The sequence below is a fragment of the Eptatretus burgeri genome, chromosome 7, assembly GCF_056783735.1.
Source record: "Eptatretus burgeri isolate ZD-2024b chromosome 7, Ebu_testis_v1, whole genome shotgun sequence".
NCBI lineage: Eukaryota > Metazoa > Chordata > Myxini > Myxiniformes > Myxinidae > Eptatretus > Eptatretus burgeri.
This window is the reverse complement of record NC_140967.1, coordinates 32,395,613-32,418,084: the sequence shown is the minus strand read 5'-3', so window position 1 is coordinate 32,418,084 and position 22,472 is coordinate 32,395,613. Positions and strand designations below refer to the sequence as shown.

The 22,472-nt window shown below is 46.5% G+C and overlaps 1 protein-coding gene across 1 annotated transcript in view; it reads left to right on the top strand.

The window, feature by feature from the left end:
• The first annotated feature begins 1,176 nt into the window (after positions 1–1,176).
• Positions 1,177–22,472, top strand: part of PSMD1 (proteasome 26S subunit, non-ATPase 1) — a 294,517-nt gene continuing 273,221 nt past the window's right edge. The window contains exons 1-6 of the mRNA XM_085887953.1: positions 1,177–1,461; positions 6,532–6,575; positions 6,694–6,767; positions 12,798–12,967; positions 18,769–18,977; positions 20,423–20,566. Of these exons, the coding sequence (XP_085744079.1) occupies positions 1,443–1,461; positions 6,532–6,575; positions 6,694–6,767; positions 12,798–12,967; positions 18,769–18,977; positions 20,423–20,566 (660 nt within the window). The 5' untranslated portion in view covers positions 1,177–1,442. The remainder of the gene's footprint in view (positions 1,462–6,531; positions 6,576–6,693; positions 6,768–12,797; positions 12,968–18,768; positions 18,978–20,422; positions 20,567–22,472) is intronic.

Genomic DNA, 22,472 nt, shown 5'->3' with positions numbered 1-22,472 from the left:
TTACAATTTATAACTTGTAAACACACGATACACCGCCTATCGCAGTCTGGAGGGAGGTGAAGGGGGGGGTGAGAGGAGGCGGGGGAAGGGGTGGGGGAAGGGCGGGAGGAGGGGGTGAGAGGAGGTGGGGGAAGGGCGGGAGGAGGGGGTGAGAGGAGGCGGGGGAAGGGGTGGGGGAAGGGCGGGAGGAGGGGGGTGAGAGGAGGCGGGAGGAGGCGGGGGAAGGGCGGGAGGAGGCGGGGGAAGGGGGTGAGAGGAGGCGGGGGAAGGGGGAGGAGGTGGGGGAAGGGGGGAGGAGGGGGGTGAGAGGAGGCGGGAGGAGGCGGGGAAGGGGGTGAGAGGAGGCGGGGGAAGGGGGAGGAGGTGGGGAAGGGCGGGAGGAGGTGGGGAAGGGGGTGAGAGGAGGCGGGGGAAGGGGGTGAGAGGAGGTGGGGGAAGGGGGTGAGAGGAGGCGGGGAAGGGTGAGAGGAGGCGGGGGAAGGGGATGAGAGGAGGCGGAGGAGGTGGGGGAAGGGGCGAGAGGAGGCGGGGGAAAGGGTGGGAGGAGGCGGGGGAAAGGGTGGGAAGAGAGACCCGGCGTTACCTGGCAACGCTGGTATCCTTTGCTAATTATACCACATATAGTACCAGCCATCGGGTGGAGTGGGAGTCTGACATCCCGATAACGATACAGACTGGTGTCCTCCCCTCGGGTCGGCCTAGGGGATTCCTTGCCAAGGAATCTTCGGCAGTTTCTGTGGCACCTGCACGTCCCAACTGAGCACATTCCCCTCCTCACTTCTGAGCACCAAAGAACGTAAATGTTCCTCCAGAGAAATTTAACTAAATCTCTAAATCCTTCACACCTCCTCATATCATATATCCTCTTCCTTTCCTTCAGATCCCCATCAGCCCCCCCCCCCATCAGCATCTGCACACGTGATCTCCTCCCTCTGCCCTCTCTCATTCTCAACAGATTAAATGAGGTAACAAAACCCGTGATTCTTCTTCAAATCGACTCGTTCACGCAGTTCCAGCCTTCAGGGCCATTTCACCTTTCAAACCTTCCTCGCCACTTCGCGCTGTCATCGTATCGCCCGAAAATAATGCCGGGCGGGATTTTAACGGAATATTTTCACTGGGATACCAAAGTCACCCCGGTCATTCTTCATTGTCAATTTAAAATTCGATCGATGATACAATTTATTTACCTCATAATTTCACGGAAACGCATCGTGTGAAGTTAGTGCAACGGAAATCAGGCGCGCTTCGGACGGTCCTTCAAGGTCCTTCAAGACGGGGTCCTTCGGAGGCCTAGCCATTTAGTCCGACGAGTCGAACTTTGTGAGCTTGCTCCTCATTACAGTTAAATCCTTCTCGAGCTTCATCTCTCGCGTTGTCGGTGCGATTCCAGCTCACACTGCGTCGTTTCCTCCGGTTGTTCGTCTTTTCCCGCCGGCACCATGCTCCTCACTGCGGCAGGTGAGCGTGTGGTACAGTTTGTATCGACACCGGGTGAAATAACACTGTACTTGAAAATAGTTATGATGGTAAACTATGATTACTCACACATCCTTCACTATTCGGTCGATGTGATCGCTTCGCAATCCCATTTGGTTTCTGATTCAGCACTAATTACTTGGGAGTTTTTTTTATTATTTTTTTGCTGCATACGTGGTCGAGGCTCATGGAAAATGGGGGAAATACCAACAGCAGGGTAGAGGTGGGGGTGAGCAAGCTGAATGAAACGCATCAAGAAGGAGAAGGGGAAAAAAAAAACAGAAAAAGAACAAAACCGACAATTAACAAAGGAAAGGAGGTAAAGGAGAGGGAGAATGGCAAGAAGAAATCGCAATAACCGGGGAATGGGGGTAGAAGAGATAATGGGTGTGGATTGGGGTGGGGGTGGGGGGAGAGGTGGTGACGTGAAGTGGTGGTGACGTGAAGTGGTGGTGACGTGAAGTGCTGGTGACGTGAAGTGGTGGTGACGTGAAGTGGTGGTGACGTGAAGTGGTGGTGACGTGAAGTGGTGGTGACGTGAAGTGGTGGTGACGTGAAGTGGTGGTGACCTGAAGTGGTGGTGAACAACAGGTGGAGGTGAGTGTGTGTTTGACTCCCTCTTTGTGCGGTGTTCAATGTTAAACACACCACTTGTCATGATGAGCATGTGACCATGCAGCGTCTCCCACCTGGTTGTTTATGTATTTATTTATTTATTTTTTGTCCTCTGCTTTGTTCCATCTGAATGACGTGGATGACCATGTGGTGCTTACTGTGTTTCATGCTTATCAGGGGTGTGTTCAGTTACCAAGCTGCTAGCTCGTGCTTGCCGAGCCAGCCGCTCCTTGTAACCGCTTTCAAATGGAGTGCTTGCTTGAGTGCTTAAGCCACTTAGTGAGCACTCTACAAGGAACTAACTGAACACCCACCTGGTGATTTCTCTTCCTGGTTGAATTTTTCTTTTTTGTGTACAAGGTCAAGGCTTCTGGAAGAGCGAGTACACTTAATGGACCAGGATGCTACAGAACACAGAGAAACTGTAGAGAAAGGTCGGGGAATGCCAAAGCAGGGTTGAAGGACAAAATATAGGGAGACTTGGACGAACAATGGGTGTGGGGAGGGATGAGGGGTAGGGTAGGGATGCATGGGGTGGACGAGATGGATACAGGATGAAAAACTGGAAACTTGGAAGGAGGTGGGCCCGGGGGTCGGAGGGGTTAACGGGTGTAGAAAAGACCATGGTTTTGTATGGGGGATGATCTGAGATGGTGGTGAACAGCTGTGTTGAACACACAGGAGGGAAGAATGAGATTGTAGAGTGTGTGGAAGTTGATTCCACAGGCAGAAAAAAAAACTAGGAACAAACGAAAGGAAGTGAACATTGATTCTGGATTTTGGAAGTTTCATCAGAACAGAAAGGGGTTGATGGAGGACATCGTGTGCCCCACAGAAACTTGGAGGGGCTGGGGGGAGGGCTTACAAAATACCGAAAGAGCCGAGGGTGCAAGACCAGACAGGTGGTAGTTCGAAGACAGAGAGACCACCGCAAAATAATAATAATAATAATAAAAAAAATCACATTCTGCAAAAAGACAATTTGTGGAAACATTTGGCTCTGATAATAAAGTACACTTTGATAATAATAACCATTCCTTTCACGCTGTGAGGTGCATGGAGCTGCCGAGGTGGTGTCATTGGCTAAGGCGTACAATCCTCACCTCCACACAATGCTCATCCAGGCATCCATCCATCCATCCATCCATCCACTCATTGGTACCATACTCTGTGCAGAGCGTTGGTGCTGCCTAAGCAGTCTCCTTGGCTATTGGGCACAATCCTGGACGGGTCGCCACTCCGACACAGTGTACCAGCATGCTGGCACTCATTTTGCCGACCTCAGAAGGATGACAGGCAGAGTCAACCTCACGTGGTATTTTAACTCAACAGCTGAGGGGCATTTGAACTCAGGATCCTCGCATCCCAAGCCCAACACCAAGCATGAGATGGGATTGATTTCACCTAAATACATATTACAGAAACAACGGCAACATGAAGGGTAACGCGCGAGTAAAGGTTCACACCGATGAGTGCCTGATTCGAGGTGAACAGAGCGAGTGAGTGGAAGAAGCACTCATGACAGAATGTAGAAATATGGAAGAAGGCAAGTGAAAGAGAGAAATTGAGGCATGCCATCCACACCAGATGCACGTAGAGAGTAGAGGGTATTCGAAAAGATGGCAATTGTGAGTGGAAAAAGAGAAAGTGCTTGAGAACATTGATTGATTGATTGGTTGCTACACCTGAAGGCTGGTCCTTGGCAAAGGTGATATGGAGTGGTTTGCCATTGCTTTCCCAGCAGTTAGTTGGGGGCAGGGACTGGGAATGTGTTCATGGTACCGATGATAGCTCACCTCTTTTGGCGAAGGACACAGGGATATTTAACATCCTCCAACTAATGATGGCAGACGGGACACCCGGCTTAACATCCATTTGAGGGATGGGAAAAACATCGATGAATCTCCACCCTGCCTGTGAAACACCAGGCTGACAGCTTGTAACTGGGTTGGGATTCAAACTCAGGCTAAAGAGCTTCGAGACGAGTGTGTGTACCTCTGGGCCATCCTGTCAGTCCCTTACGATATGGATCGAGGGGATGTTTTTCTTTGCAATTGAACAAAACAGGAAAGAAGAAATTTAGAAAGAATAAAAGGAGAGGTCCATTGAAATGAAGATGAGCCATGAGGGAAGATGTTTTTTTTTATTGGTTCGCAGGCGCCAACAGTGACCACTATTTTCGTTGTGTCTGTGTGTCTGTTTTTGACTATCTCCAGAGCATAGCTCCGTGATGTTTGTTTCGATCTTGATGAAACTTGGACACAAACTAGATATCATGGTCTAGTTGTGCCTTTTTGTATGAGGGGTGTCCCATGCCAACTTGAACTTTTTATTTATTTTATTTTATTTTTCTCGATTTTTTTTTTTCCTCGCAATTTCATTTCCTAGAAGCTGTGCCAAATGTCCACAAGCACAACATATAAAAAAATCCGATTTGATTTGGTCGATTTTTGATGGAAGAAATAGGTTTTTACGGCAGGGCTTCCTCAAAAGCTTCCACTAACTCAATTGTACCTATCGTGGCATTGTTCAATAATGCCCGCGAACAATCGTCTCCTCCCGGCTGGTTTATTTTTTTGTTTGTTTTCCAACTCTTCATTTCTTTTAACATTAGTCGTGTGTTGCTGAAAACATGCAAGTGCATGCAATCCTTCATTCTGTTTTTTTTTATTCCCATTAAACCTCTCATTTTCCATGGTTTCCCTTTTGCCACATTTCATTAATATGTTCTGTTACTCTCTTCTCATTTTCTCCCTTTTCCCGCACTCTGATTACCTTCGCCAACGTAGGTGAAGGAGGGTATGTTTTCACCCCTTTCTGTCTGTTTTTCTGTTTATTTGTCTGTGGGCAGGATATCTCAAAAAGTTGTGGACTGATCCAGATGAAATTTTGTGGACAGGGTTGTTGGGTGTGTGATAAGGAAGAATTGATCCAATTTTGGTAAAGATCCGGATCTGGATCCGATGATTGGAATTTTTATAGTGATTCTTCACCATTGAGAGATGGGGCTAAAAATGATGGATATCAGGACATTTCAAAAAGTTGTGGACAGATTCGGACAAAACTTTGTGGGCAGGTTGGGTGTGTGGCAAGGACGAATTGATTGATTTTTGGTGAAGATCCAAATCCGGATCTGGATGCGGGAATTGTTTGAGTTTTAAAGATTCTTCACCGTTGAGAGATTCGGCCAAAAATTATATATAGCACGATATTTCCAAAATTTATTGATTGGGCCCGATATGTTCTCGGAGATCAGGTATTACGTGGCGGAGGGTTTATGCGCTCTACCAAGTGCCCTTCTCGTTCTTTACTTTTTTCAATGTAAAATACTGTTTTGTTACAAGGTGAGGCCAAAGACGAATGGATCGTGAATTATTTTACAATGAACCACTTCATGTACCTTGTCCTGTTGATAACAACAATACTTAGACTAATTTGAACAAATAAATAGTTACGTTACAGACGCTCACGTCGCGTGTTTACTTGTCAGCAATTTTTGCTCGGATGTTCTTGAATGATGTCATCAATTATCGATCGATGTTTTGATGATTTATGTCTCTTTACGAGTTATACCCAACTGTCAACAACAAGATGATTGCAGCACCACACATAAATGTACACACTACACACATGGGACTCCAACTTACCTGGCACAGAAACCACCTCGTTGTCAATTTTCAAATCAGACGACCAACTCTGTTTCCCCAATTTTTTTTTTTTCCTTCCTGTATCCGCATGGAATCTATACATTTTGAAACCCTTCTTTGATCGATAGGATGCCGTGCCATTGGATGCACCAGTCATTTAAAAAAGAATGATGAGCTTCCTTGTGCTCATTCAAAGAACGATCGATGGAAACAAAATGGTGCCCATGACCTACGTGACCAGAAATATCTGGGATGTGTTAAGTCGCTACTCATAGTATACAGTATAGGGACTCCAGGGTTGAATAGTGGTCATATTTATCAAATGGTGGTTAATAGTTATCGGAAGAATGGTCTTTATAAGCAGTAGAGAAGATAAGTTTTTACAAAGACTATTTTTGTCGAGTTCTTATAAGGACTCGCTATCAGAAGACATACTGTACCCTTCTTTTGGAGGTAACGTTTATTCACAGTAACAGTGTGTAATTAAATTTCAGGTAATAGCTGGTGGATCACACGTTGGATATTTGCTTGTCATGCTGAGTGGGAATGTGATTTGTCCAGTGCCCACAGGAGTTTGTGGCAAACAAATGTAAACAATTCTGAGTTTGCCTCATGATGCTGAGGTTCCAGGTTCAAATCCCATCTGTTGGTTTATTCATTGTCTGCTAATGCCATGGTCCATCAATTGGTTCTGTATATGCACAAGCTCTTCCATAAGCTTTACTACAATTACAAATGTTTGCTGTGGTTGTTGAATCTTGTGAATGGAATCTTGTTTTGTCCATTGCAGCTGGTGTGATCTCTCTGCTTGATGAAGAGGACCCCTTGCTTAAAGTTCGTACTGTGAACCTCAGAATTTTGTCATTTCTAGTGAGCATTGCTGTTGGTTTATACTAATGCTGGGGCACTGTGTTTCCATTTTAATTGGATGTTTCATTTTTTTATTCTGCAGGAGTTTGCCCTCCAGAAACTCAACATGATTGTCGATGATTTTTGGGCAGAGATCTCGGAGTATGTGGGTAAAATGTGAGTAAGCAAACACTACATTTAGCAAACAACACTACAAAATCACAGAACCATCAGAAAGTGTCCGTAAATGAAAATATATATAAGTGAAAAAAAAATGCAGTTGAGCGACCTGAGACAATGTGCAGACCTGAGCACAGTAATTTTACGTGCCGATGGACATCAAAGCCGATACACTGGGAAAAAATCACATAACTGTCAGAAAGCGTCCGCAAATGAAGATATAAACAAGACCAGCCGGGAGGCGATGATGGTTCGCGGGCATTATTGAACAATGCCACGATAGGTACAATTGAGTTAGTGGAAGGTTTTGAGGAAGCCCTACCGTAAAAACCTATCTCTTCCGTCAAAATTGATGAAATCGGATTTTTATATTGTTGCGAATTCTGGCCCGTCCGGCGTGCGATCGGCCGCTTGACTCGAATGGCGACCGCGTTGCCCACCAGAACGGACAATTCAGTCGTGACCCTCTTGGAACTATCGCCAAGGAGCTAGTCACGGGTGGGGGTTTAACCTCACCACAACCCAGTCCGCATTCTACCCGCGCGAAATAGGGTGAATCGCCGAAAGTCGATATACCTAAGTACTCGCACGGATAACCTACCGAGGGGTTGTACCACGCCACAGGTCGACTCCGGACACGAACCGTTTAAGCGGCTCGTCCCGTGCTACAGGGATAACCGAGCGGAGTTATCGTCGACCTTGACGGTTCAGATTAGTTACCGGGTGTTCTAAACCCACTATCAATCCCTTACGTGATGTAAGATGGAGATTCAACAAAGGAAAGGACGAAGCGAAACGGGGCAACAATTGGACAAGCACATTTAATGCGCGACACATGGAAGCACGTATTTCCAGTCAGCAACAATTAATCATGCACGTATACAGCGGCAAGAACGAAACGCAGAACATACAGAGGCAATAACGAAACGCAGAGCTCCAACCGAATATAATAATTACACTGGCATTTATGCCAGTGTAATTATTATATTTGGTTGTATTATTATATATTACACTTATGCAGGTCTAAACTTGACGGACTGGCGCCACACACACATTTACACAAAACCCAAACAAACAAAAGTGGCGACTTCCCTTTTTGCGCACCAAGTCCTTCTCCCGCGCCCTCAGCTTTCAGCTCCTCCGGCGTGGTCGGTGAGCTCGTGCTTCGTGCCGGCACGTGTTGGCCGCTCGACGCCACAGACGGGGTTTTGGGGAACGATCGGGGTTTTCCGGTGCTGTCTGGGTGCTGACGGGGGTGGGGGGGGGGGAAGAAACCGTCAATACTTGGGGCCGAGAGAGGGGAATGGCAGACGCTCCGTCCCACCGGCGGTGTCTCAGCACCGCACTGACTCCGACTGACCCTCCGACCAGGAACTCTCGAGCAGGAGCTTCCTCTCTCTCTCACCACACCGTCATGTACAAAGGGATCAAGTGCTGAACTCTCCTCGTCCGCCCCCTTTTGTAGCGCGGGGCTCCGCCCTGTCGCTCTGCCCCGTTCTTCGCTCTACCCCTCTTCGAGGCGTTTCGAGAAAGGTCTCGACAGGGGCGTTCCTCCTCCCTGATCGCGTCCCACCGTGCATCCACCAATCGGGAGCGAGCTGCCCCACCCCTCCCCCTTCTCACCAAGCGCGACGACCATCAGGCTGGAGATTCAGGCGGGAGAAATTTGGGTGGGAGATATTCGGGTGAGAGATGTCCGGCGGGAGACCTCTCCCCCGCGCTCCTGCAAGAACCTTCAGTGCACAATCCCGCATCCTCACCCATCCCACGGAGATCGTGGCCGCGCGGTGGATGTAGGATGGCGTTCGTAAGGTGGATGGTGGCGAAGATGGTGGTGGGGAATGTTTTGAAGGTGGAGTCGTGGTGTGAATGGTGCGGTTGTTGAGATGTTGGCTGTGGAGAGGTTGGTGGCAATGGTTGGTATTGTGGTTCCATCAAAATAACAACAGCAAAAGAAAAACGGCTAACTAAAGCATCGCAGCCCGAATGAATCACATATTCCCTCTAAACAACGGGTGTGGGCTAACTACACATGAACCTATCGATATATCTAACCTGGGGACCTTTCTGGTGTATTGCAAATTTCCACAGCCGTAACAATATGTTGTACTTATGGACATTACGCACCGCTTGTAGGAAATGAAATTGCGAGAAAAAAAGTTCAAGTGGGCGCAGCTCTGCCCACAAGGGGCGTGAGACGCCCCTCATACAAAAAACACAACAAGACCATGATATCTAGCTTGTGTCCAAGTTTCATCAAGATCGCATCAAGTGTCACGGAGCTATGCTCTGGAGAGAGTCACAGACAGACAGACAGACAAACAGACACAACAAAAATAGTGGTCACTGCTGGTGCCCGCGAACCAAAGAAGAACAGAGATTGCAGACCCTTCCCAGGACTTGTTTTGTGTAGTTTTGTGTGGTGTTTGTGAACTGGTGTTACATAATTAATAGAAGACAACTAGAACTGCCACTTTTTATAACTGCTGGCAGTGATGACCGGGTACCCAGACGTCTTGCTTTGATGCAACCCCACTTTTATCGGATACCTGACCCTGACACATGACGTTTATTATCACTCCATTGAATTTAGAATGGGATTAAAATAAATGGAAGACCAAATCGGTACAAACCTGCATTGGAGTAATCATAAGGAACCCGAACAAATAAAAGCAAAGATGAAGTTATCAGGAGGAATCGGGATGGGATTTGGGTTTCAACTGCGATTCCACCCTCAAACCCATCCAGGCACAACCAAGTGAACCCTATTTAAAGCAACAAAACAAAACAATCAGAACCCAGATTGAAAAAAATCAAATAATTCTGGCTGCCACACCATGTGACCGATCAGGTTGAAATTTAAAACGTACTCCCCATCACCACTGGATCATAAATGTGAAGTTTCATGTCGATGTTCAAGAGAATTTAAAAAAAAAAAAGATTTTCGCTCAATCCAATATGGCTCCCAGACCATGTGACCTCAATTATTCGTGAATACCCTGGTATTCCCAAGGCTTGGGGAATATTTGTGTGAAGTTTTCCCTCAACCTGTCCAGCCGTTCTTGAGAAGATTTTGTTTGTAAGTTTTCGGGTAAAACCAATATGGCTGCTGCACCATGTGACCTATGACGTCATAATTATCAATAAAACATTCTACATGAGTAGTCGCTCCTGTGGTAAAAATCTCATCACAATCTAACGAGCGGTTGCGGAGAAAAACAGTAAAGTTCTGTGTGGACAAACAAACAAACAAACAGACCCAAATGCAATTCCCTCTTCTCTGGTGAGGGTAATAAGTGAAAAAATAATGCAGGTAAGCGACCCGAGACATTAGGGAAGCACAGTAATTTTCTGTGCTGACGGCCATCGAAGCCGACACACCAGGAAAAATCACAGAACCATTGGAAAGTGTCTGTAAATGAAAATTTATACTAGAAGGGCACTCGGGAGAGCGCATACCTCCGCCACGCGCAATGCCTGATCCACGAGAACATATTGGGCCCAATACATTTTTGAAATATCATGCAACATATAGTTTTTGGGTTTTCTCCAAAATGGTGAAGAATCACTTTAAAAATACTCGTAGCCAAATACGGATCCAGATCTTCACCAATATCCAATCAATTCCTCCTTGTCACAAACCCAACATGTCCACCAAGTTTCATCCGAATCCGTCCACAACTTTTTGAGATATCGTGCTCTGTATCAGTTTACCCATATCCCTCAATGGTGAAGAATCACTTTTGAAATTGTAGTAGTCAGATCCAGATCTTCACCAAAATCGAATCGGTTCGTCCACGTCACAAACCCAACCTGCCCACCAAATTTCATCTGGATCTGTCCACAGCTTTTTGAGATATCCTGTGCAGAAACAAAGAAGCAACCAACAGACAGACAGGGGCGAAAACATAACCTCCTTCCACCTTCAGTGGTGGAGGTAATAACGAGGTTCACAACAACTAAGGAGAGGTTCGACTGTTTGCCTGTCATTGGGATGTAGTACTGCTCGACAAAATGTGGAGTCATCTGCAAAATGGAAGACAGGGTTTCCCAGAACCATCGGAGAGGTGCTGCTTGAGTGGATAAGTTGGCCTCACCTTGTTGCATTAACAGCATTCCCCTCACCTGTATAGACAGGTTCCTTCCCCATGGCTGCTTACATTGAGATGTTGGTGTGGGTTAGAGTTGTCGTCTGGCCCTTCCTTGATTTCAGGTCTCACTCTTTGCTATCTTCCATTGCGGTTGTTGTGTGGGCTACAGCTTCTACATTATGAACAAATTAAAGTGCTCCGTTGTTGCTTTGAATGGCTATCTTTGTTTCCAAAGGATGGCGATCGGTCTATTTCCGGCCATTCCATTCCAACATGTACATGACACGAGTGATAGATGTAAATTGGCACAAATAAGCACAATTCAAAGCATTTTTACAAAGCTGTACATGTTAATAACAAAGAAAATGCAATTTATTTTGAAATTATTGTGATTTAATTGGCAGATTAGATGCCTTTTGTTAAGAAACATTTGTTGCATTCTGCTGCAGCTGTTGAATTTTGATGCCTGGTCTTGTCAAAATATTGGAATGAAAATGGACTATGAGGGGTTAAAGGGTTAATTAGCTGATTACTTGTATCATAATTTGTATGTTTTGATGAGATGTACAGGATTGTAAACCCCCAATTTAGGCCTGCCAAGACCGTGTTTAGTAAGGCCTTGTTCCCACTCCCCTTCCATCCCTTTGTATTTTTTTTTCGCTGTTAAATGTTCTTTATTTTTCATTTATTTTTTTTATTTACAACCTTTTGCCTTCCTTCCTACTGACCTTGCAATAAACGGTCCTCGAGCCGAGTACCACCCGGTTCTCTTTTGAATTGGACCAATTGACGGTGCTCTCATGCCAGCCAGCCAGCCAATGAGCGCACCTGATGATGTCACATGAGGCACCGGTTTTGAACCGATGTTCTGAGGGGAAAGGACAGTTGAGAAATGATACCTTCTTAGATGAGGCGTCTGTGTCCGAGTCTCAGCTGAGCACCACGAGAGTAAGGAGCATGAGCTATGTCACCAGGGTTCTTTGGCCATCACCTTCTCCCCCTTCTGGTAGAAGGAGGAATTTGTTCCGGGAGTCTTGGGTCACCGACCCTGAGGTTTCCCGTGCTGGTTGGGGACCCACCTCACAATTGAGGTGACGGTGCCTCAACCAGCCCCAAACCATTCTTCTTGTATCTCTTATCCTCTTTCTCCCTCTGAGTGTCCGACTCCCCCTTGAGAGGATCTGTTTGAGTAAGGATCAGTTATGGTAGATTAGCCAGACAATTTTTAAAGTTGTAGCATGATTTATTTTCTGAATGGACATTCTCTTGTTCATTTTTAGCTCACCTGGACTTTAGTCAGGTGAGCTTATGTGATTGAGCAGTGTCCATGGGTAAGTGAGGCAGTCAGTCCGTCAACACTTCAGTCATTATCACTTCAACCAAACACGATTTTGATGAAATCTTGCCACAAGCTTCATATCTGATACCTAACGAAGGTGTATTGACCGCATCAAAATCTGTGCTCATGAAGGGGGTCGACGGGGTTTTTTTTTTTGACTTCCCTCCCCCTCCCCCCCAAAAAAATAGGTAATTGTTCTCTTCTCCAAAACTACACACATGATTTAGATGAAGTTGAACCATAACCTTCATCACCCATAATGTGCCAATGTATATCGACCGCATCAAAATCTGCACTCATTAAGGGGCTACTGGGGGGTGGGGTTAAACCCTTCCCCCCAAAAATAGGTATTTGCTCTCTTCTCGGAAACTACACACACCATTTTGATGAAATTTAAATACCTTCATCACCAACGATATACCAAAGTGTATCGACGGCATCAAAAAGATATCACTGTTGAATATATTAGTGAAAATCCATGGAAAGAATGTTGCAGAAACATGCCATTGTGATTATGATTGCAAATATTTCATAATTCCTGCAAATATGATCTGCTTTATAGCTTTTAATTTTAATTTTATTTTCTCCTTGCCACAGTGAAGTTTTGTATGAAGATGAAAACTTCAAAAGTCGTCGTTTTGCTGCTCTTGTGGCTTCAAAGGTTTTCTACCACTTGAGTGCTTTTGAAGAATCGTTGAACTATGCGTTGGGTGCTGGGGACCTCTTCAATGTCAATGACTCATCTGAATATGTTGAGACAACGATTGGTATGTAAGACAAGTTTCCATAAATCCTACTGCCTCAGGGTGCTCCATTTATGCAAAGAAGGGATGTTTAATATTTGTTAGATGACAAGCAAAGATACAAATTTTTTTTGTTTGATTGATTGATTTTTATTTTTTCAATTTTTTTTGTCTGATTGATTTTGCACAAGGCAGATGATAAAAATTTTTCCTGCCAAAATACTTCATATACAGGGTGTTTCAAAAAGAGTGATGCAACTTTAAATGTTTATTTACAAAGAAACAGAAACCTCAGGAACGTGAACCAAACATTTCTTGAAAGCTTATGGCATGGTATTGTTGCGGGCCGGGGGTCGGATGAGAGGACCACTAGGTGGGGGAAGCTATCTCGGTTCCCACCAGACTCCCCAGAATTGACAGTGGGCGCGTCGTCTCTGGCTTCAGCCACACGTGTGGGGAGACCATGTTCATGAAGGAGGAGCTTGAGTGGGGAAGGGGCAGAGTCCAGAGTGTGAGGATGGAGTGGCGGGTGGGACCAGGTAGGTGGGTGGGGTCGATGTCATGTGGGCAGAGAGGCGGAGTCCTTGACAGCAGAAGGCGGGTCGTGGCGATATTGATGAGGCGAGGCGAGAGAGGCGGAGAAAGAGCAAGAGAAAGGCGGAGTGACTGCTCCGACCTTTATAGGGCCTGCCGCACGGGGGGAGGGCCATGCCGAATCAAAACGTCATCACCTGAATTGGGCGCTCAGATTGGCCCCGACCCCTCACGTGGCCCGCCAACTTTGCCGGAAACCGCCTCACTTAGTTTCTGGCAAGGCCATCCCAGACGGCGGGAATATTCCGCTCTGGCCCCACGAGATGACATGAATCGCCCACACCGAAATTGGCACGCGAATCGTCTTGCAAAAAACCCCGGGCCACGCCCGGGCGACCGGTCGAGGGTCCCGCATGCCCGCTCGAGCGTTCGACTCGCATCGATCAACGCGCTCGCTCCGCACGTGCGCCAATGTGGCCCGCACTGTACATTCCCCGGCTTGATCGCAGCTTTGCTGGCTGTAGAGACGAGAAGACATTTACAATCCATGGAGAATCCGCTGCTGCCAGAGAGGGCCGAAGGTACATCATTACGGATAAATCAATGCACGTTTCGTGAGCGGCGTACGTGTCTGCTTTTGAGCACATTCCTTACAGTGCACGCGGTTTGGCCATTACGCACGTCGCACGTAGCTGGCGCTCGCGTTCACACGACTCCGCCAGCGTGTGCGCGGGGCGAACACCAATATGCGTCGGATATTGAGGTTGAAAAGGAACAAGCCGCTTCTACTCCGCACACTCGTATCCCACCCATCATGGCGTGGAGTCGTCTTTATCGGCCTCCGTACGCGTTTCGTGCAGTGTGGGCGTCGTGCTGGCAGTGTTTCCTGTGTTGTGAAAAACACCATTCGTGCACCCTCTTAAAAGGTATTCATTTGTATGCCTTTTTAATGCAACCGGCAATCTTCCCCAGATCACCGGAAGCTCGAGTCGACAATCCTGCACCGCCAAGCGCACCACATGACCCGCTGCACACGTTGGGTTTCGGGCTCGCCCGAAACGAGGGCTCTGTGCAGCAGTTTCCTCACAGCGGCGCCGCACGCGTTTGTCTCCATGAGGCCCCACCTTACAGCGAAGGCACACATGGCTGATTTACCTCGAATAATCAGACAAAATGAAGAAGAAAATGATTTAAGCAACCCTAGCTATTAGATAATCGCAACGCACTCCCTTGTTGTCCCACTAAACAAAAGGAAAGGGACTATCTACACGTATAATAATGGAATAACTACACGTATAATAATGGAATATCTGCTGCTCTTCCTTCGCTCCAATTGGTTCTTCTGACCACATCCTTGTCAAAGTGGACATCTCTCTGGCTGTTATCAGAGAACCACCTCACCGCCGTCGAGTCTGGCATTTCACTCAAGCCGACTGGCATGGTCTCCGAGCAGCCATCAAACTGACAGACTGGTCTCCTATCACTACTTTCTCAAACATCAACTCATCCTGGGAATTCTTTCAAAGAAACTTGCTCTCCCTCATGCTCAGATTTATCCCCTCTCGTGTTCAGTTGTCTTACCCTTCCTCCCGCCCTTGGTTTACTGAAGCTTGTGGCGAGGCAGTTGTCCTGAAACAACTTGCCTTTGCCTCATGGAAAGCAAACCCAACTGAGGGCAATCTCAGTTCTTTCCACAAAGCTCGGAACAAGTGTGTATCTACCCTCAGGAGAGCCAGAAAACAACATCTTTCTCATCTCAAGTCTGAACTTTCAAACCTCTCTCCCTCCTCAAAATCCTGGTGGCGTTTAATCAAATCTGTTTCTGGTGTATGTTCCCCCTCCATCCCCTCCCTTACCTCAAATGGCCTCACTGCTGATTCCACACGTGATAAAGCTGAATGTCTAAACTCGGTGTTTGCAGCTAAATCTTGTGTTCTAAACCCATCACTATCTCTACCCACTTTACCCAGTCGCACCCAACTGTCCCTGGACTCTGTATCCTTTTCTCCTGACAAGGTGGAGAGCTTGCTTTCAAACCTCAAGTCAGATTCTGCAACCGGTCCAGACGGCATCAGCCCACGTGTCCTCAAAGCCTGCTCTTCTGCTCTTGCTCACCCTCTCTCTGTTCTATTCACCCTCTCATTTGCCCAAGGTCATCTGCCATCTGCTTGGAAATCTGCTAACATCACTGCCTTGCATAAAAAGGTGCAAAAACAGATCCCTGTAACTGCAGACCAATCAGCCTTCTCCCAATCAGCAAGGTGATGGAATCCATCATCGCTTCAGACATGAAATCCTTCCTCTTCTCCAATGGCTTGATTTCCAATCATCAATTTGGTTTCAGACCAGGTCACTCTACCCTGGATATGCTGCTTCTGCTCTCCCATCAATGGATGGAGGTCCTCAATGCCAGACAGGAAATCCGAGCCGTATCCCTGGACATATCACGTGCTTTTGACACAGTCTGGCACCCTGCCTACTCACCAAACTCTCTTCCCATGGTATTCAAGGCCATCTCCACTCGTGGCTCGCAGACTTCCTCTCCTGTCGCAGTCAACGCGTGGCCCTAAATGGAGTTCTTTCATCCCCTCTTCCTGTGCAGGCTGGAGTTCCTCAAGGTAGCGTTCTGGGCCCTGTTCTTTTTCTGGTTTTCATCAATGATCTCTCGGACTCTCTGGAAAATCCTCTATTTCTCTTTGCCGATGACTCCACCCTCTGCCGTACCATCTGTCATCCCTCAGACCGGCAAGCAGCAGCTTCTTCACTCACTGCAGATCTGGATAAAATCACAAACTGGTCCAACACGTGGAACATGTCTTTCAATCCAGACAAATCTCACACTCTCACTATGTCTCTTCGAAAGGACCGTTTACAAAACCCCCCCATCCACTTTCTCAACAATCCTCTGGAAGAAGTCTTTTCCTTCAAGCTTCTAGGTCTCACTATCTGCCATGACCTTTCCTGGGAAAGTCACATTTCCAACCTTGCCTCAAAAGCCAGTCGCCGACTGGGAATCCTCCGTCGTGCTCAGTCCTTCCTGGGCCCTCTTGAGCTCCTGACCACTTACAAAGCTTTTGTCCGTAGCCTGATGGAGTACTGCTATCCCCTCTGGGCTGGTGCTCCTGCCTCCCACCTTTCTCGGCTTCACGCTGTCGAAACCAGGGCATTTAAGATCATCGGCATCTCCCGCAATGAAGCTGAGTCTTTGGGCCTCTCACTCAATCACCGCAGGTTGGTCGGTGGTCTTTCTGTCTTCTACCGACTCCTCTCCAGCCTTGCCCCCCCTGCTCTCTCTGCGATTTGTCCCCACCACATTTCCACAGGGCGCTCAAGGTCCGCCAACAATCCCCTTCTGGTAAAACTACCAAAATCACGAATCACTGCTCATCTTCACTCTTTCATTCCTCTTTTTTCCCGCCTTTGGAATAAACTTCCTCACTCTATTCTTTCCCATTCTTCCCTCCAGGCTTTCAAAACAGCTGTTCACCACCACCTCTTATCTTCCCCCATCCAAATCCTCGATCTTTTCTACCCCCGATAATCCACCCAAGCCCACTTCCTTCAATTCCCCTGCTTTCCTTCCTGAAAGTCCCTGTAATGTCCATCTTCTCTTCGCCATGTTCCCCGTCCCATCCCCATCCCTCTCCCTTCCACAGTTCACCTAATGTGTCTGTTCCCCACTGTTTTGTCCCTTCCACTCCCGCCCCTCTTGTCTCATGCCTCCTTGCTGTGAGTTGTGTGTTAGCTCTCATACGAGCCTCGACCAAGGTATACAAAAAAAAAAAAATAAAAACTGTCTTGGGACACTATCTGTTGGATGCATGTGGTTCCGAGAACTGCAACAGTATTTTCTATCACTGATTGCTATTGCAGTAAGTCACTGCTGGAGTTTGTGAGAGACCAAGGTCTGCAATTGGCATTTATGCAAAATCCTTGTAATTGGTGTTCTTAATATGTACCCCTCTGCGGTTCAGACAGGCATTGGTCCTGACTCCAAAGTTCTGTCCAACTTTCCTGTACGTCTCATGTGGCACTGCCAGGAGGTAGTCTGACACTTCCTGCTTCATATCATCCAGTGTGGCAGGGCGGTTGGTGTAGATAGAGCCCTTAGCTGCCTTCCAGAACCAGTAGTCCAGTGAGTTTAAGTCTGGGCTATGGGCTGCCCAGTCGTGAGCGGTACCCAGGGCAATGAGGAGGTTTCTGAAGAGCTGCCGCAGGAAAGTGATGGTGTCACAATCTGTATGTGGTGATGTCAATGAGCCATCTTGCATAAACCAGGTCATGCTGAGCTGGTTTGTGGTGACCTTTTGGGCTAGGTCATTATGGCACTTCTGGAGAACGGCCTGGTAGTGCTCACCGTTGATCACCACCGTTCTGCTGTTGTCATTCTCAAATCAGTAAGGCCCTCGTGTTCCCCATCTGCCATTGAAGTTCAAGAAGCATGTGACCTTAGTCCCTTGCAGGTACCTCTCGGTGATCTCCTCAGGTGGTTCTGTCCCACAGAAAATGTTGTTGATGGCATCGTTCAAATGGAAATGGGCTTCATCACTGAACCAGAGCAGGTTGACCCAGTTTGGGTACCACTCCATCCTGTCACTGAGCCAATTGCACATATCAAGTCTCCTTCTCAGTGAGGATACGCCAGACTGATGTTTGTTTGATGCCTGGCTCCTGGGAGCGTCAGCGGTGGGACTTCTTGGGACTGTCCACTGCAGAATCTTGCACGGCGTTAATGTTGGCTTGGCTCTTGGTTGCTGATGCTGGCTTGCCACTGTTGTCCTAGCTCTGGTTGTACCCTTGTGCTCAAAATGTTTCACAATACATTGAATGGCACTATCTGTGGGTCCATCACGTATTCTAAGGTCGTATTCCCAGTTGAACCTCCGGCGAGTGTCTACATATGATTGTCATATCACAGAGCCACCACTTTTGTCTTCTGCTTCACTGTAAATGGCATAGTTGAGCGATGGAGCTAGAAATCCCAGGGAACAAACACCACGATAACACCACCAAACCCTGAAAAAGAAAATGGTATCGGTCAAAAAAAACAAAGAAATCGCAGGAAGTCAAAGTTGTATTAATCTTTTTGAAACACCCTGGAGAGCTGGCACATCATTGTAAGAGATCATATTCATGCTGTACTGCTGCTGGTGCTGCTGTTATTGATAGTTTATTTTGTCCTTCCTCTACTTTTTCCTCCTCTTTTCTTTTTCTTCTTTTTGAAAGAATAGGTCATGTTTTAAAATTATTTTTATTTTAAAAAGTTTTTCCAAACTTGTTTTGTCTGGCAGCTAAATGCATTGACCACTACACAAAACTGCGAGTGGGCAATGCAGAGGTGACACGTGATGAAGATCAGCGACCCATAGATCCACGTCTCGAGGCTATCGTGGACCGCATGTTCCAGCGTTGCTTCGATGATCGCAAGTACAAGCAAGCTGTGGGAATTGCCCTTGAGACTCGTCGTCTCGACATCTTCGAGAAGGCAGTTACTGAGTCGGTGAGCAAAGACCGTGTTATTTTCGTCTGTGCTTGCTACTCTGTTTTGTATTCCCAAGTTTACCTTACTTGATATTTTTTTAGTGTGAGTGTTATTTTTTACATAATTTTTGTCCATTATAACTTTTTTCCATTTATGTTTTCATCCTTTCACACCCACAGTTCACTGAATGTCGCTCAGTTTTTGAAAGCGATTTTGTAGTTCTTTTCACAGGAAGTGAAGAGAAAATTTCCACTTGACACAATGGAAATCCTAAGCTATGTTGCATCCTAAGGGTATCGTAGACACTGTTGTGTGAATTTATGGCTGCAAGGGGCGCCACAGCATATGTTGACAAAAATTGCGGTGACATCAACTCTTGTTCAAAGTGCAATCCTTACCCATGATTTTTATTACCCTCATATAACTCTTTCTCACCCTCCCCTCTGACTTGAAACTTATTTATTTTTCTTCTCTTATCTCTATCTCTGTCTCTGTCTCTGTCTCTGTCTCTCTCTCTGTCTCTCTCTCTGTCTCTCTCTGTCTCTCTCTGTCTCTCTCTGTCTCTCTCTGTCTCTCTCTGTCTCTCTCTCTCTCTCTCTCTCTCTCTCTCTCTGTCTCTCTGTCTCTCTCTCTCTCTCTCTCTCTCTCTCTCTCTCTGTCTCTCTCTCTCTCTGTCTCTCTGTCTCTCTGTCTCTCTGTCTCTCTGTCTCTCTGTCTCTCTGTCTCTCTGTCTCTCTGTCTCTCTGTCTCTCTGTCTCTCTGTCTCTCTGTCTCTCTGTCTCTCTGTCTCTCTGTCTCTCTGTCTCTCTGTCTCTCTGTCTCTCTGTCTCTGTCTCGCTCTGTGTTCATTCATTTCTTAGCTTATTTTGTGAAACTGTTGCACTACGACCCCCTACCGTCACCCCAAAACTCTTTCTACTTTTCGTTTTTTTTGTTCTATTGCGTCCTGATTCATTCTGTTCTTTCTCCTCTGTGTGCCTTATAATTGTATACAGAAAAACAAATTGACGCTTATGGACGATTGTGATGACAAAGGATAAAATGCAACAGACTTGCGGTAGGGACACTGGGGACAACTGTTGACATAAGCAGAGCAATGAACAAACAGGAAATGCGGAGAGGAGGGAGGAAATACAGTAACCTGCAAGTAATAAGGTTGGGGTAGGTGTGACGAATATGGTTACAAACAATTGTGGGTATGCTTCGGGGGTGAGATGAGAAAGTGGTGCACTACACTGCCTGTTTGTGATTGACACATCTCAGGAAGGTGGTTGCACAAATGAGTGGATGTGTGTGGAAATCCAGGATTGTGATGTAAAAAAAAAATTTGATTATTATGCTTATCAGTTGGCTCAGTTTTGCTGCAGAAGAATAACTATATTATTAACTCAGGTGTTCTGGCATTCGTTAGGACTGTTGTTCTTTAATTGTCAGTATTGTTCTGACATTTCCATCTGCCACAGAATGATGTCCCGGGGATGCTGGCGTACAGCTTGAAGGTCTGCATGGCACTTATTGGAAGCAAGCAGTTTCGCAACCGTGTGCTTCGTGTACTTGTTAAACTCTACATGAATCTTCAGCAGCCTGACTTCATCAGTGTGTGCCAGGTAATCCGTGCAGAGAAAGTCAAACTTTTCTTTTCTGGTGTGAATGTCACATATTCACTGATTTATATAAAATCCATGTTATAATACAAGTAACTTTGACACAGGAGGAGGTCATTAGGCCCATCATGCTTGTGGATTTCTGCCAATATCCATGCACCACTTTATCCCCAGTGCTTCTCGGTACCTATCATGGAGTACAATCATACTCCATACGTAGGGATGCTTCGTGGAAAAAATGGCCGTCCATTCAAATGTGTACAAAAACGATACGCTTACAAACTACTATAGAGTGAAGTCCGAAGCATTTTAAGCCATACCTTTTATTCTCGAATGTTTTCATTGCTAACAAGAATGAAAAATACGTCGCTAAAGTACCCCATCGAGAGATCGCAAAATTGCCAATTTCTTCATTCTCAAAATGTTGATGAATGTCATCGTGCCCAGCACATTAACGGTTGAAGCAATCACAATGATTCCATTGGAAGGAAGCAAAATTCTCTCTTGGGTATTGCACCTGCACCATAACGACCGTTCCTTTCGCGCTGTGAGGCACACAGGGCTGCCGAGACAGTTTCATTTGGTTGAAAAGCACAGTCCTGGATGGGTTGCCACTCCGACGCAGGATACTCAAATAGGCCTATTACCCCATTAAGCTGGTACTCATTTTTCTGACCTCGGCAGAATGACAGGCCGAGTCAACCCACATAGTGTTATTTCACATGGCATTACAAGGGCTCAAACTCAGGACCCCAAGATCGTAAGCCTAAGCCAACCACCTGAACTGTTAAGCCAACACCAAGCTAGCACCCATACCATAAGAATATTTTTTTTGCTTTCTTTCTTTTTTGAAATCGGATTTAAAAATTAATATACCACAAGAGAGCACTGAGGCAATGACGTTACGTTGGCAAGACAACACACGGCCTGGTTTTAAACTTAGAATATGGCCACTGTAGCTTCGTGAAGATTGTACAGCGTTTCATCCCAGATTGTAATCACAAATCGGAGAGTCATACCTGCAGCATTTATTGTTTTCCGAAGGAACCAAGTGCTAAGCAATGGTGGATTGAACAAATAAGGTGATTTATCGCTTTTATTGTCCTCTCAAAACAAATTTAAAATCCATGTGAAAAGTTGAGTTTGCACAAGTTGCATACTCACCCTCTCATTCTGTGTACTACTAAGCAAAGGTAATCCCCACTCCGCATTAAAGAAAGAAATATATATATATATATATATATATATATATATATATATATATATATATATATATATATATATATATATATATATTCTGTAGTTCAGTTATTTCAATAAGTATGTGTTTATAGTTAGAATCCTTCCTTCTGTCTAATGGGAATTTCGTGTGTGTGCTACGAGTTATTTAATAGTTAGAATTTAGATGACAACAACAACGACACCACCCTCACTCAACCCGGTCACCATTGCCCACGTGTTTTTGGCTGAAGGCGTGGACGGAGCCTCCATCACCTCAGATCCGACTCCGCCCCAGAAAGGTGAGAGTTGACATGCCTACCGTGGGCCTGTCCAATGAGGGACGGCCAGCGGATCGCGCGACAGGACCGTCCAATCAGGAAGCGGGTGGCGATGCAAGAAACCGCTCCCACCTCAAGAGAGTAGAGGATGATTGTGGCGATTGGCTTGGTCTGTGGTTGTGGTTCGAGCGGTCTGCGGTCCTTTGCTGTGGCTCACCGTGGTGGTGGTGACCGAAGAGGAGTGATCGAGGTGACTGCTTAGCATCTGGAGTGATTGTAGCGATGGCTGAGCGTCTGCGGTCGTGGTGGCTTGGTCTCGTTCGTGGGCCGTGGACTTCGGGTCGTGGGCTCGAGTCCCACCATGGTGGTTCGGAGTCTGTGAACGCACGAGGCGGGAAGGTTCCCCGGCC